Below are 14,001 nucleotides of genomic sequence, written 5' to 3'. Positions count from 1 at the left end.
ATAATAATATAATAAGCCGGGCGCAGTGGCTCAAGCCTGTAATCCCAGCACTTTGGGAGGCCGACACGGGTGGATCACGAGGTCAAGAGATCGAAACCATCCTGGTCAACATGGTGAAACCCCGTCTCTACTAAAAATACGAAATATTAGCTGGGCATGGTGGCGCGTGCCTATAATCCCAGCTACTCAGGAGGCTGAGGCAGGAGAATTGCCTGAACCCAGGAGGCGGAGGTTGCAGTGAGCTGAGATCGCGCCATTGCACTCCAGCCTGGGTAAGAAGAGCAAAACTCCGTCTCGAAAAATAATAATAATAATAATATGATAGTGTAGTGACGTTACCTTTATTAATTTTCTTACCTGTAGGCCATAAATTGTATCCAGATGGATAATCTGAGCCTGGGAAAAAGCATTCAGAAATGTAATAGAAGAGTTATCACTACAGGGACTGGCTCAGCCATGACACATTTGTGAAGAAGGAAGAACTTCTACCCTCTTCAGCGTTTCAGTACAGGAAGCCTTCTTGCCAGATCTCATTTTAATCAGTTGGAAGTAAGCTCCATGATGTGAATTTTGGTTGAACAACTTGTATCTATGGATTGAACATCTTTTTAACCACAATGGGAAACTGGAAAACAATTATTAACCTTCTTTCTGTTCTTTCTACAGAAATGTTGGCACAGAAGCCAGAAGTTACACAGTCCATAAGAAATGTTGTTACAAAGACATCCTGAATGTCGCTTCTGATAGAGTCATCCACGGTGTTATGTCATCATTCTGCCCTGAGCCACTATGACTCATTCTTTGCCTTGGTGCTCACATTGAATTCACATAAATTCAAGACAAAATCCTTTTATATCACCTTAGGAAAATGGAATCATTTCTTTTTTTCTGTGTTAATATTCCCTTATTATTCAATTTTCAATGTTCATTTTAGAGAGGTGATTTAACATAGTGATTAAGTGCACATACTTAAGGGACTGCACTGCCTAAACTTGAATCTTTGGCACTTACGACTAGTTCAGTAAGCTTTTTTCTACATCTCAGTAGTCTCATAAGTAAAATGGGAATAATTACAGCCTGCATAAGACTATGGTAGGAATGAAATGAATTCATTCCCATAAAGTGCTTAGAAAACTGGGCATATTCAGTATCTTCAGTAAATGCTTAGCCATTCTTATTAGCTGTCATTTTAAATTATCTAAGAAAATGATTCATATTACACAATTTGAATCTGAATATTGACTACCACATTAGGAAATCTGATAGTATCCGAGGAAACTCTCAAGCCCAAAACAAGCACTAACACATCACAGAGAACCAACAAAGGTTCAAGTCTAAGGTGCAGGAACAAGACCCTGGGCTCCAGCTATGGCTGTCCCCCACAACTAGCTGTGTGACACAGGGCCTTGCTTTCTTGTCTGTAATGAATTCTAGCCTCAAACAAACTATTATTCCTTGAATTCAATTTTTTATTGTTCCATCAGCTGAGTTTACAATTTATACAAATCTGAACAGAATATAAGTATCTATCAAATAGTTTCATGAAGTTAAAAAGATGAAAAATAACATGAAGATCCCAAAGTCCAAAGTATGAGCTTGAGTGCTCCTGTCCCATAACACATTTCCTTGTGTGAACACTTTAATGAGAGTTCCACTAAATAAGGCAGAGAAAAGTTCAAGAGCCTTTCTAAGACTTTGCAATACCATGCATGGTACTGGAATATCGCTGACTTCCTTGCTGTGGCTAACCAGAAGTGGAATTCCTGGCCTATGACTCTATTTCTAATCTGGAAATTCTTATTTTAATAATGTGACATCCCATAAACCACTTTTTAGGAAAAAACAGAATTAGTGGTACATCATTTGAAATAAAATTAAAATAATGACAATATATAAAATTACTGGACTTCTGAAAAACATGTTTCATCAGCAATGACTAAAATAAAAACTCATGAAAAATAATGAAATGATGGTGTTTTACACACAGATTTATTTGAAAGCTTAACAGGCAATCACAAAATATTTAATAAAAATAGTTTTAAATACATTTTAAAAGTCTTAAGTAAAGTCTCTGTTTATAATTCTCCCACCTCCTCCTCCCAACCACTGGGACTACAGGCACATGCTACCACACCTGGCTTAAAGGTACAGTTTTAATGGCAGGTTTCAGACTTCTTAAGCTACATGATGGCTAATAGCTTACGGACTTAAAAAGTGTACATTTATTAAAAAATGAGGAAATTCACCAAAATGTTTTATAAACATTATAAAGAAACATCTACTGTATAATGTGGGAGAAAGTTTGATGATCAACTTGGAAAGGGTTAAATCTTGTATTTTAAAATATTATTTTACAAAGTTACTATTTCTATAAAATTTTCATTATACATTCTGGTTTCAACTTCCTTATGTGTCACATTCACTAATATCAAAGACAGGTTTGTAAAATATACATATAAAACTATATACATACATAGGACATACATAGTTCTTTTTTCCCCTTGCATAATGCCTCTTCATAAGAACATATGTGGCCTAAGTAACAATCAGAGCGTAGCAAAATGCTGCCTTAATTGTTTAATTAAATGTTGTGTGTCCACATGCTCTGGAAATGCTGCTTCAGACTTCTGCGCAGCAACATAGCTTCTCTGCAGATCTCCAATCTGCAAAAAATACCAGAATAAGACCATAGAATGAGATCAGAAAAAAATGAGTAAGGAAGTATAAAAGAAAATAAGACATACTATCTGCATGCTATAGAAATTCAAAGGGTTTTTTTTTTTAACTAGCCCACAACTAACATCATAACTGAAAGGGTTATTAAAGGCAAATTGCTTAATTATGCTAAAAGTAGCATAATTTTAGAATTCTAGATTATAATTCAATTTTGAAAAGTATGTGAGAAAGATAAAATAAGCAATTATATAAATAAATTACAGCTGTCTGGTAATGGATTTAGAAACCTGTGTCTTCTCTTCCTGTCACTGATTATAAATGTAAAATGAATGACATTTGCATGATGAAACAGTCAGCTCTAGCTAGCTCAGAAAACTTAGGAAAAACTATCTGCATGCTATCACAAAAAATATATTCTGATTAGAGTTATTACCTTTTAGACATAAAATGTAAGCAAAAATGACTCTATTTAAGGCATGATAACATGCTTTGAGAGGTTTTAAGTGGTGCTGGCACAATAATGTTGGGAAAATACCTGGTTTTAAAAGTTTATAAAGGGTGTTTCTGATTTTCAATGAACTTTGTATTAATTCCCAAAGAAAAATATAATACTGTCTGAATGTATCATTTCTATTGATACATAATAACATTTATGAGGTACATGTGATACTTTGATACAAGCATACAAGGTATAACGATCAAATCAGGGTAACTGGGGTATCCATTACCTGAAACATTGATCATTTCTTTGTGTTGGGAATATTTCAAATCTTGTAGCTACAAGATTTTAAAACATACAATAACTTATCATTAATGACAATCTGAGTATATTTTGATTCATGAATACATTCCAGAAAGGAAGAGCTTTTTGATGTATATTCACAAAATCTAGATCGACTCTGGTAGATTTTTGGTAATAATATATATGTATTAAAACAGAAATTGTTTCCTTTTTAAAATCATAGCCCTTCTTTTTAATATACCATTTTCTCTTATGGAAGTGTAGCCTTTTGCTTAAAGAAGATGTCTCATTTGAGTTATATATTACTAAAATGTGATGCTATTCCTGAAGGTAACCCAGCCTTCTGGGAGGTTTAATTAACTAAGCAGTAACACGGTGCAGTGGGAATCTGGACGTCATTGGGAGCTGGGTGTGAATCTGAAACCCGCCACTTCCATAGGACACAGAAGTCTTTTAACGTCTATAAGCCTTGGGTTCCATTAGAAACTAAGCTGCATGAGGCAGAAGTTTTTGTCTGTTGTATTCATCATTACATCCTCTGTGCCAAAAACAGCCTGGTATATCGCAGAGGCTCAATAAACAGAACATCAGTCGTGAAAAAATGAGTGATGAAGGCGGGGTAGTTGGAAGAATTAGAGAAGGCATGTAAAGCACCTAGAACAGGCCGGGCGCAATGGCTCACGCCTGTAATCCCAGCACTTTGGGAGGCCGAGGCGGGTGGATCACGAGGTCAAGAGATCGAGACCATCTTGGTCAACATGGTGAAACCCCGTCTCTACTAAAAATACAAAAAATTAGCTGGGCATGGTGGTGCGTGCCTGTAATCCCAGCTACTCAGGAGGCTGAGGCAGGAGAATTGCCTGAACCCAGAAGGCGGAGGTTGCAGTGAGACGAGATCGAGCCATTGCACTCCAGCCTGGGTAACAAGAGCAAAACTCCGTCTCAAAAAAAAAGCACCTAGAACAGTGGCTGGTACCTACAGGTGCTCAGTAATTACAACTTATGAATGACAGCTTATGTTATTTTCAATACAGAAATGACAGTGTAGATGACTTCATACTTATGCTATGAAAAATAACATCTTTTTAAATATCTCGTGGTCTATCAAGACTCTAATTTACATCACAAACATTTTTAGCCATTTCCTTATTCTCAAAACAGACTCACCTTCCAAGTACAAGATAGTTATTAGATATCTTTTGCTTGTTTTCTTATTGTTACAAATGGCATGTGGTTCCTTTTAGCTTTTGGATATTAACTGACTGGCAGCACAGTATTAAGTTTTATTTCCTCCATGTTCTTCATAGCTAAGATAGCTTTAACATTAGAATATCTCTAATTGTACAGCAATTGTGCCAGAAACTTGGTGGCAATATGATCTACAAATAATACACAGGACTTTGTTGCTGTAAAAGCCAATAACTAAACACTTCCCAGGCAAGGAGTTATTAAATGAGTACTTCTTCAATGACTAAATGCCATATTTCAAAACATAATTATATAATCTATAATGGTGTTTAGTCAAAATTAAAAGTTTTAAAAACTGTTCCTTGAAGTTAAGATATATATATAGTAATTAAGAGTTTTAAAAAGCCATTTCCTTCAGGAAGATGAGGTTAGAATTTCCCTATTTATTTTTATTTTTTTTAAAACCAAGAAAGAAAAAGAACAGATCAGATGATAAATTAATAAAGAAAGAGAGTACCTTATCAGAGACTGTTGCAAAATTAAAATGTGGTTCATACATATGGGGTGATAAAGATGATGCAGTTTGTAATAGTGCCCTTGCCTGTGTATAAAAATAAAGAAAAACCAAAGGCATGTAAACATATATAAGCACTGTATTTGTGATTTTTTTTTTTGGTAAAAGAATTATTTATCTATGGCAGGACTTCAATAAACATGAGCCTGTGATAAATACAGACAACATTCCTCTTGAAATACAATGACTTACTGAAATACAATTAACTACTGATACCTTGCCAAAATTATGTTAATAATAAATGCTTCACAAGACAGAGTAAATAAGAGAATTGAAAATTCAGAGTACCCTTAAAGTTATCTGGGAACCAATGTTCTCACAGAGTATATATTTCAGTATGACATACAATTTGAAATAAAAATCTTCTCAATACTACAACTTTCTTCTTAATCTAGTGTTTACTGCTGTTGATTAATTAAGCAGGTTCTAATTACCTGTTCTTTAATGTAATAACAACCAAAAAAAAAAAAAAACACTGTAAATTTCAAAGCCCAAAATTCTGTGCTGGATGACAGTGAGCAAGTATTTAATACAGTGCTGATCAGTTTTGTTAGTGAAACAGCAATTGAATATGACATGCTTTCTTTCTCTCAGATACTCAAAATAGAACATTCACATTTTTTATGCTCATAGGATCATAAGATGCAGAGACCACTGAGCAGCATGAGAAGCTTATGTAATCATTAATACCACAAATTAGGCATTATAAGCTGCTAACTTGTAGCTAAATCTTAAACTTCTATCCATGACCCTGAAGACCAGTTTGTATACCTTTTTAATGGAAAACAAAATGGTATCAGGTCATATAGAATGACAGATATAATTTTTAATAGTAAAAATGGAGTTTATATTATGAAATCTTTCACCAAAACATTTCAAGTCAACTGCATGCTAGAGAAACTACAATAAGGAGGAAAAGAAAATCACCAACATGGGAAGAGAGAGAAGTCACAAAAATCACTTGTTTCATCATATGAATATACGCAAAGTTCCTGACAAAACAAGTGTTCATTTTTAGTCTGTAAACTACAAATCCATCTTATTTATCTGGGGAGAATTTATGCAATAAAGGTAACATGAAATGACCTTTCTTTCCTTGTTGTTGTTAAAAGTTTATCACTGTGCTTAGAACACCAGGCTAATGTCCTGGCATGCTGGTTCCCCATGTCTGCGACCTTCGGTAAGGTTACTTACCCTCCTCAAGCCTCTGCTTCTTTATCTCCAAAGTGCGGAATATAATAATATTTGCCCTTGATTGCCACTAATGTTATATGAACATATTTAGTATTTTAAACCTTTTGTTTTACATTTATTATTATAAAAATATAATTTATTAAGCATCTACCATGTGCTCCATGCTTCTACTGTGCCAAGTGCATGATCTAATCCTCAGAAAAAATACCTCACGTCACTACTGCTACACTATATTTTATGTGTTGTCCATTCATTCCACAAATATTGACTGAGTGTTTACCACGTGGCTGGCACTGCTTCTGATGCTGAGAATAGAACAGTTACATGACAGATACAGTCCCTCTTTTCGTGCAGCTGACATTCACATCCTATACCTAAATATGAAAATATCTGGTAAAGTGGTAAATACTGTGAAGAAAAAAAGTAAGAGATGCTATGCACCCAAGGGCTTTTTCAGACTGATGAGGGAGATGACCTTTCTAAGGAGCTGGCATTTAATCTAAGACCTGAATGACAAAAAGAAATTTGTCATTGCAAGATCTGAAGGAAGAACACTCCAAAGGCCCTAAAGGAAGACGGAGCACTGTCTGTCTACAGAGCAGCAAGGCAGTGATATGTCTGCAAGCCAGTGGGAAAGAAGGAGTGGGCGTGGTCTGACAGGGAGCCAGAGGCGAGGTCACATGGTGCCTCACAGGCCATAGTCATGGTTTCAAGTCCAGATTTTATTCCAAGTTGAAGGAGAAGGTACTAGAGGATTTTAAGCAAAGTGATATTAAACAGTCTTGGTTTTAAACAAATCTCTCAGGTTGTTCTGAGAAGAGTGTATCACAGAGTGCACTTAACTTGTTGATGAAAGTGGAAACAAAAAGAGCAGGAGGAGGCTCTCATAGCAGCCCATGCAAGAGATAAGAGCAGTTTGAAGAAGGGCCATGGGAATGGAGAAAGGTGACCAGGCTCAGATTGTAATGGGACTCTAAGGTCAGAATGACAGGGCTTGCTGAATATGATGTGGGTGCAGGTATGGCAGTGGGAAGCGATAAAAAAAGAAAGGTTTCGGGTGACTCCAAGGATTTTGGCCTGAGCAGCTATGTAGTGGACAGGCGATGGTGACTGGTGGAACAGTCCACCAAGATAGGGAAGACTGGGGAGGAGCAGATTTGTCCTAAGAAAATCAAACATTCTATTTTGGACTCAGAATGGTTAAGTAACTTGTCCCAAGGTCACACAGCTAATACGCAACAGAGCTGGAATTCAAATCCACACCTGTCAGATTCTAGAGCTCATTTTAAAATAACATACAGTGTAACGCTTCCACACATGACAGCTTTGCTCTGAAGAAAGTAGACTGCCCAGCATGCCACTGCCAGTTCACTGACCTGTTCAACGTGGCCCTTCCGCATCTCCAGCACAGCCAGGTTGTTGTAGGCCTCAGCGTGGTTGTTGTTGTTGACCAGAGCCAGCCTGAGGCACTGATGGGCCAAATTCATATCTCCTATTCCCTGCAAAAGAAAGCCCATATTCAATCCATGGGTCCATTTACTTCCTCCTCCCTTCCTTCCTCATAGATATCTCTTCTGTTACCAGACAAAAGGCATAAAGTACCATATGTCAATTTGAATCCTATGTAAGTAGATTTAACCTGAGAATATAAAATGAGCCATAGTCCTAGAAAATTCTAAATTGCCCCATAAGACTACAACCAAACATGAATCTAGGATAATTCCAAAAATTTCTTCAAACTAACTTTTTTGTTTGTTTTGAGACAGGGTCTCACACTTTGTCACCCAGGCTGGAGTGCAGTACTACGATCACAGCTCACTGCAGCCTTGACCTCCTTGGCCCGAGTGATGTTCTTGCCTCAGCCCTCAGAGTAGCTGGGACTTCAGGTGTGTACTACCATACCCAGCTAATTTTTAAATTTTTTGTAGAGACAGAGTCCCACTGTGTTGCCCAGGGTGGTCTAAACTCCTGGGCTGAAGCAGTCCTCCCGCCTCAGCCACCCAAAATGCAGGGATTATAGGCATGAGCCACTGTGTCCTGCTCAAATCAACTTTCTGTAACAGAAATTATATCAGAAAGACAACATACCACAGCTACATGTCCCAAGTTGTACCAGACATCAGCTGCCTCTTCTTCATTTTCAGCCAAAGAAAGGGCACGTTCAAATGAGGTCAGAGTCATATCATACTGCTGGGCATAGAAGCAACACAGCCCCAGATTGTTAAAAAGCTGGCAGTTATAAATGCCCATCTGCAGCAGTCGCCTTTTCAAAAAAGAATACACAAATTTTGGTGTCAGACCAACTTTATAAGTTTTGAGACACACACACACACACACACACACACACACACACACACACATATACATAGTTAAAATGAATTCATCTTGTGATTTTTGATACTCCTAAGAATATAAATACAATGTGTTATAGTAAATGAAAAAAATGTGTAAAGCAAATCCAAACACCTATCTTTTATAATGGTACTAGTCATGGGGAATGTGTCTGGAGACAAACAACTCATCTAAGTTTTTTCCCCAAATGCTTTGTTAGAGAATCAAAATAAGAAATAGTCACTAAAAGTAAAGCCCACACACTTTAGCTCTATAAAGCTTTGGTGCCCAAAGGGTAAATTCCTAAAACCTTCTAATCTAATCTGAGGGCTGTGTTTAGCATTAACCTCTATGTTTTCAGCTGAGTTGGAGCCCGTTTTTGGCTCTCTGTACTTTGTGCTTCAGCTGTGTCTACTGGCCTCCAATGAGCTTCCACTGAGGAAGACAAGACCATCAGTGGATCCTTACATTATCCACTTAGCTTTCACACTGCAGCTGAAGAGCCCCATTTGCTTCTATGCATCATTAATCCCATAGGACAAAGGACAAGCGAGTTCAAATAAGCAAATGAAAATCCAGCCCAGCTGCTGTGAGAAACCCATGACCCACTTCGGGGGTTAGGGAGCAGAGTCAGCTGCATGTGCAGAGAATAGCATTCTTATTATTACATTTTATGCCTCTAGCACATATTTGAAAAGAACTCTTGTCAGCTGCCAGTCATCTCTTTGTATATTACCCAAGGGCTAAAGAGGAAATCATAATTTAAAAATTAACTTCAGAAGTCATATGTAGGAAGAAATAAGTACTTAGAATCAGTGAATATAATTTATTTAGACTGAAAAAATATTTGGACAAGAATTGACAATGCTGCACAATACAGGTGATTCTGTTTCAGGTCCTCATCAAGGTTCAGGACATAGGGCCAAATGCTCTTGGCAAATCTTTTCACCTTTCAATTTCAGTGTCTTTATATTTAATGATGTTAATGGAGGCAATGATGATGAGAAGTTTTAAGCAACTCTTAAACTGTTATTGGTTGGTGACACAATGGCTAACGCATACAATGACAATGGGGTTTAAAACTCAGTCAGTTATCCAGTGTGTTTCTGCAAGATGCCAGACCTCCGCATATTTCCAAATTATTGCATATCAATTCAATGCTCATAATACATCTGGGTGCTGAAATATTTTGTTTCATAAAAACATGATACATCTTATTCCCTATTTCTTATTTCTTATCCTATATCTTATTTCTCTATAATTGCATTCCATCTCTGTTATTGTTTCATCAATTTTTCACAAGAAAGTAGTTCTATGAATTGGATGTAAAGTGCACCTGTAAAACCGGAGAGCTATTTCTGGCTGATCAGAATAGAAGTGGTTGCTTCCAATGCATGCAATGGCTTCCACATGAGTATTGTCTTGTTTCAAAACTTCTTTGTAGTATTCGGCTGCTGATGACATATTGTTCATTTGCTATTCTCCGTCAAGACAGAAGAGCAGTATTTTACTAATATTGAACAAGAGATTATTTTTTTCAGACTGATTTAAGTCCATTCATTCAACAAGTATTTATTGAGAGGCTACCATGCGCCAGACTCCATTCTAGACCCTGGGGATACAATTTGAACAAAAAGAGAAAGTCATTGTCCTTAGGGAGGTGCCATCTGGTATGAAAGGCAAACAAGTAACATAAGAGAAGGTTAAGTGCTGTGAAGAAAAACAGAGCACGATAAGGAGAACGAGAGAGAGAGCAGGCAGGGTGTGTTTCAGAAGGGGTGATGGAAGGGGCCACTGCAGAGGAGGTGCTATTTGACGAGACCTGAATGAAGTGAAGGATCAAGCCCTGAGCATATCTCGGGGAAGCTCACCCTGGACAGAAGGAAGAGCAATGTATGAGCCTGAGAGGGGAATGTGCTTGTCATATATGAAGAACCACACGAAGGTAAACGAGGCTGGAAAGAGGGAAAGTGGCACAAAAGGAGATCAGAGGCAGCCAGGACCTTTGTCAGTCATGGTGAGAACTTCAGATTTTTTTTCTAGTTGAGACAAAGCCATTAGGAGAGGATTAACAATCATATTTGCATTTTTGAAAGAATAACCTGACTGCTGCATGCTAGACATACCAAAATAAGGAAGAATAGTAGCAGGAAGAATAAGAGTCCAGCAACCTAGACCAAGCTTAGAAACACATATACAATTTAAAACTAAAAAAAAACCTTCTATAGTTATTATAGATTCTTTCTAAAATACTGATCACCATAAATACATGCATCTAATGTTATAAATAAATGTTATTTATAAGTCCACTTCCAAGGCCCAGTTCAGGCTCCACGTCCTTCATGAAGATTTCTCTAATGCCTTCACTTCACATAGCTCTCTTCTGCCTCTCAACTTACCTGGCATTTATTATATGAACTTGTTCTCATTAGAGAAGGACTCATACTTTTTTAATCATATCAAATATAACAGACACTACTGATTGTAAGAAGCACCACAGTCCTTTTTTAAACAGAATTTTTATTTGATCCTCACTGATATTTAGACATTCATACACAGATTGTATCACAGAGTACTCTTTTACATACTTTAATAAAGTATATATACATAAGCAAATAAATGAAATATAGTACTCCTCTTTTACAGAAGTGTCAAATTCTTCTGAATCCCTTTTTGACTTGGTCATCAACGGCCAGGTGTTTCCACATAGTATTGTTCTACGCAATGATGATACAGCATTTCTTTTGAATTGACAAACAGTAATTGTAAATAGTTATGAGGTACAATACGATGGTTTCATATATGTATATATTGTGAAGTGAGAAAATCTGTCTAATTAACATATATTACCTCACATACTTATCATTTCTTTGTAGTAAGAACATTTAAAATCCACTTTTTAATATTTCTTAAAAGTGTGCTCCACTATTGTCTCCGGGATTTTCTTCCAAGCTACGGACATTCTGCTATGCTGATGCCTGTGTTTTCTTGATCTTACCAGCAGGTGTCAACAAAAGCTTTCAGGCAACAATCAGTAGTAATCACCAGGTTCACCGAGCTCCCACGAGTAATTACCCAAGTTTCCATGTAAGAGACTATGGCAACTACGTGGCAACTGCCGCTTGGCCACAAAAATCAAAAAACGCTATCCATTTTTAAGATGTACCTCAATTTCAGAGATGTTAAAATGTGAAAATAAATGTGTTTTTAGAATCCATGAAATATGGTATATTCCATTAGAGCAAGATCATATGGTATGCCATTCCTTAGCACAAAATTCAGCACTTCTGGAAACTGAAAAATTAATAAACAAGAATTTAACAACACTAAAAAATTTTCTTAACTTCCCATGTTTCCATTAGAACAGAGGTTCTCAATCGTTTTGGTGTCAGATTCCTTTTAAACTGTTAAAAAAAAATTGCTGAGAAGAAGTTGTTTTGTTTATTTAAGTTATATAAATATTAGAAACTGAAACTGAGATATCTTTAAACATTTACTTATTAATTCATTCTAAATAACATACAATAAACCTATCACATGCTCACATACATATTTTTATGAAAAATAATAGGCTCTCCTGAGTGGAGAAAGTCTGTAGGTTGTATAACCATGTGAGTTACAGGGTGGATTAGTCTGTTTAACTCAGAGAGAGAAGGTTGTTAAGTCATTTTGAGCATAGATCTAAAGCCACAAGCTCCACTTCTGCTTTTATCTGTAATCAAGCTAATGGTTTGACCTCCATTTGTCTAAATCTTGTATATTTCTCTCTCAGTTGGTTCTCAACATGGAGGAACAGGGGTGTAACTTATCAGTCCCATAAAATCTTAATAAAACATTCACCAGTTGACTCAAACCTATGCTTTATACATATTTTTTCATGTGCTTTATATTTGAAATTCTTTTTCAAAGGCAATAGCATCCCACAGTGCTAGGCTTCAGTGTTACAGCTTCCAAAGGTGGCAATGCCCAATGCAAAGAAGGCTGAAGTCTCAATAAGCCAGTTGGTTCAAAGCTTTGGGTTCTATAAAATTACTTTTGAACACCTGTATACTTGATTAATGGACACAGAAATTAATTTACATAATCTCGAGGAATTTTAGACTGAAACACTTATTGTACTGAAACCTCATATGTAGTTTTTCAATTAAGTTTTATAAACATAAAATATGTGCTTATGCTAAATAAGTGTAAACCTTACAAAAGGGTACAAAAATTCACAGTAAAAGCTCCATCCCCAAATTTTAGTAGGCAGAGGCTCTATTAATAGTTTTTTGAGTATTTTTCAGGAAATACATAATAAATTTGGTATTGAGTGATTTTTACAGTGGTAATTTTTTATCCAATTTACAAAATGTAGACACAAAATCTATAATTAGATTTTTAAATTTGTTAAAATAAAATTGAATAACTTAAGAAAAGGAATGCTGCAGTAGTTTTCAAATTTTGTTCTGCATCAGAATTACCCAGTGAGCTTGCTAAAAATACAGATGCCTAAGTCCCACCTTCCGGGACTTCTGATTCAGAGGAAGAGGATGGGTCATACTTCCCATGCACTCCCAAGGTAATTTCATATACCATAAAGTTTGAAGACCCCTAGAATAACATTTCCAGGCTAAGGTTTTTGATTGCAAATGCCTTTCAACAAAGAACGGCTAAAATTAAGGCCTGTCTTTCAAATGAATAAACAAAATACCTCAAGAAAAACTGAAACCACCAATGAAGAAATTTGGCAAGGATAAATGAATTTAAACAGTGAACAATAAGCAGTTCAACATATTCATCTTAAAATAGACAATATTAAAAGATACACTACAACAATGGAAGATAAATAAAAAGAAGAGAACATAAAGGAATGGAATCCCTCCAGGGACAAGCATGATGTATAAAACAGAAACCCTAAAGGCATACACAGTGCAGGCTGCAATGCCAAAACCAATTTACCAATTAACTGGAAATCTTTTGTCACATAAATAGAAAAAGAAAACACTGGAAAAGGGAAATTATCTAAGTAAATTCAAGACAAAAGACTGAAGTACTGCCACCAACTATTTCAAGTCTGTGTTTAGTCCGTGATCACTCTATTTGTGCATGATTGTCCCTACAGCTAGGATGCTTTCCCCTCCACTCCTTTCCTCCTTCAAGTGTAAAGTCAACTTAGAGCAGGGAAAGGCTGAGAAAATGAATCTGCTCCAGAGCTACTCCCTATCACAGCCACAGCAACACTGACTCTAACAGAGGCTTGGAAGGAATTCTTTCTATCAGCAACCATGCAATAAAGACGTGACAGTTCTCTAGC

The 14,001-nt window shown here is 36.5% G+C and overlaps 1 protein-coding gene and 1 long non-coding RNA gene across 6 annotated transcripts in view; one reads left to right on the top strand and one right to left on the bottom strand.

Annotated features, from left to right (window-relative positions):
* Window positions 1-371: 371 nt before the first annotated feature.
* LOC144577453 (uncharacterized) lies at window positions 372-2,665 on the top strand. Its single transcript, XR_013521457.1, has 2 exons — window positions 372-549; window positions 667-2,665. It is a non-coding gene; the product is annotated as an uncharacterized LOC144577453 (long non-coding RNA).
* Window positions 1,968-14,001, bottom strand: part of TTC8 (tetratricopeptide repeat domain 8) — a 56,519-nt gene continuing 44,485 nt past the window's right edge. For 3 of the 5 annotated variants that reach the window (XM_035261256.3, XM_002754183.6, XM_054240266.2), the window contains 5 exons: window positions 10,042-10,181; window positions 8,463-8,637; window positions 7,751-7,873; window positions 5,124-5,207; window positions 1,968-2,663 (listed from right to left, as the gene is read on the bottom strand). In XM_035261256.3, the coding sequence (XP_035117147.3) occupies window positions 2,547-2,663; window positions 5,124-5,207; window positions 7,751-7,873; window positions 8,463-8,637; window positions 10,042-10,181 (639 nt within the window). In that variant the 3' untranslated portion in view covers window positions 1,968-2,546. The remainder of the gene's footprint in view (window positions 2,664-5,123; window positions 5,208-7,750; window positions 7,874-8,462; window positions 8,638-10,041; window positions 10,182-14,001) is intronic. The other 2 variants (XM_054240264.2, XM_054240265.2) reach the window with 1 other exon arrangement.

This window comes from Callithrix jacchus, chromosome 8, assembly GCF_049354715.1.
Source record: "Callithrix jacchus isolate 240 chromosome 8, calJac240_pri, whole genome shotgun sequence".
Lineage (NCBI taxonomy): Eukaryota > Metazoa > Chordata > Mammalia > Primates > Cebidae > Callithrix > Callithrix jacchus.
Note: the sequence above shows the minus strand (reverse complement) of the source record. Positions and strands in the feature narration are given on the sequence as shown.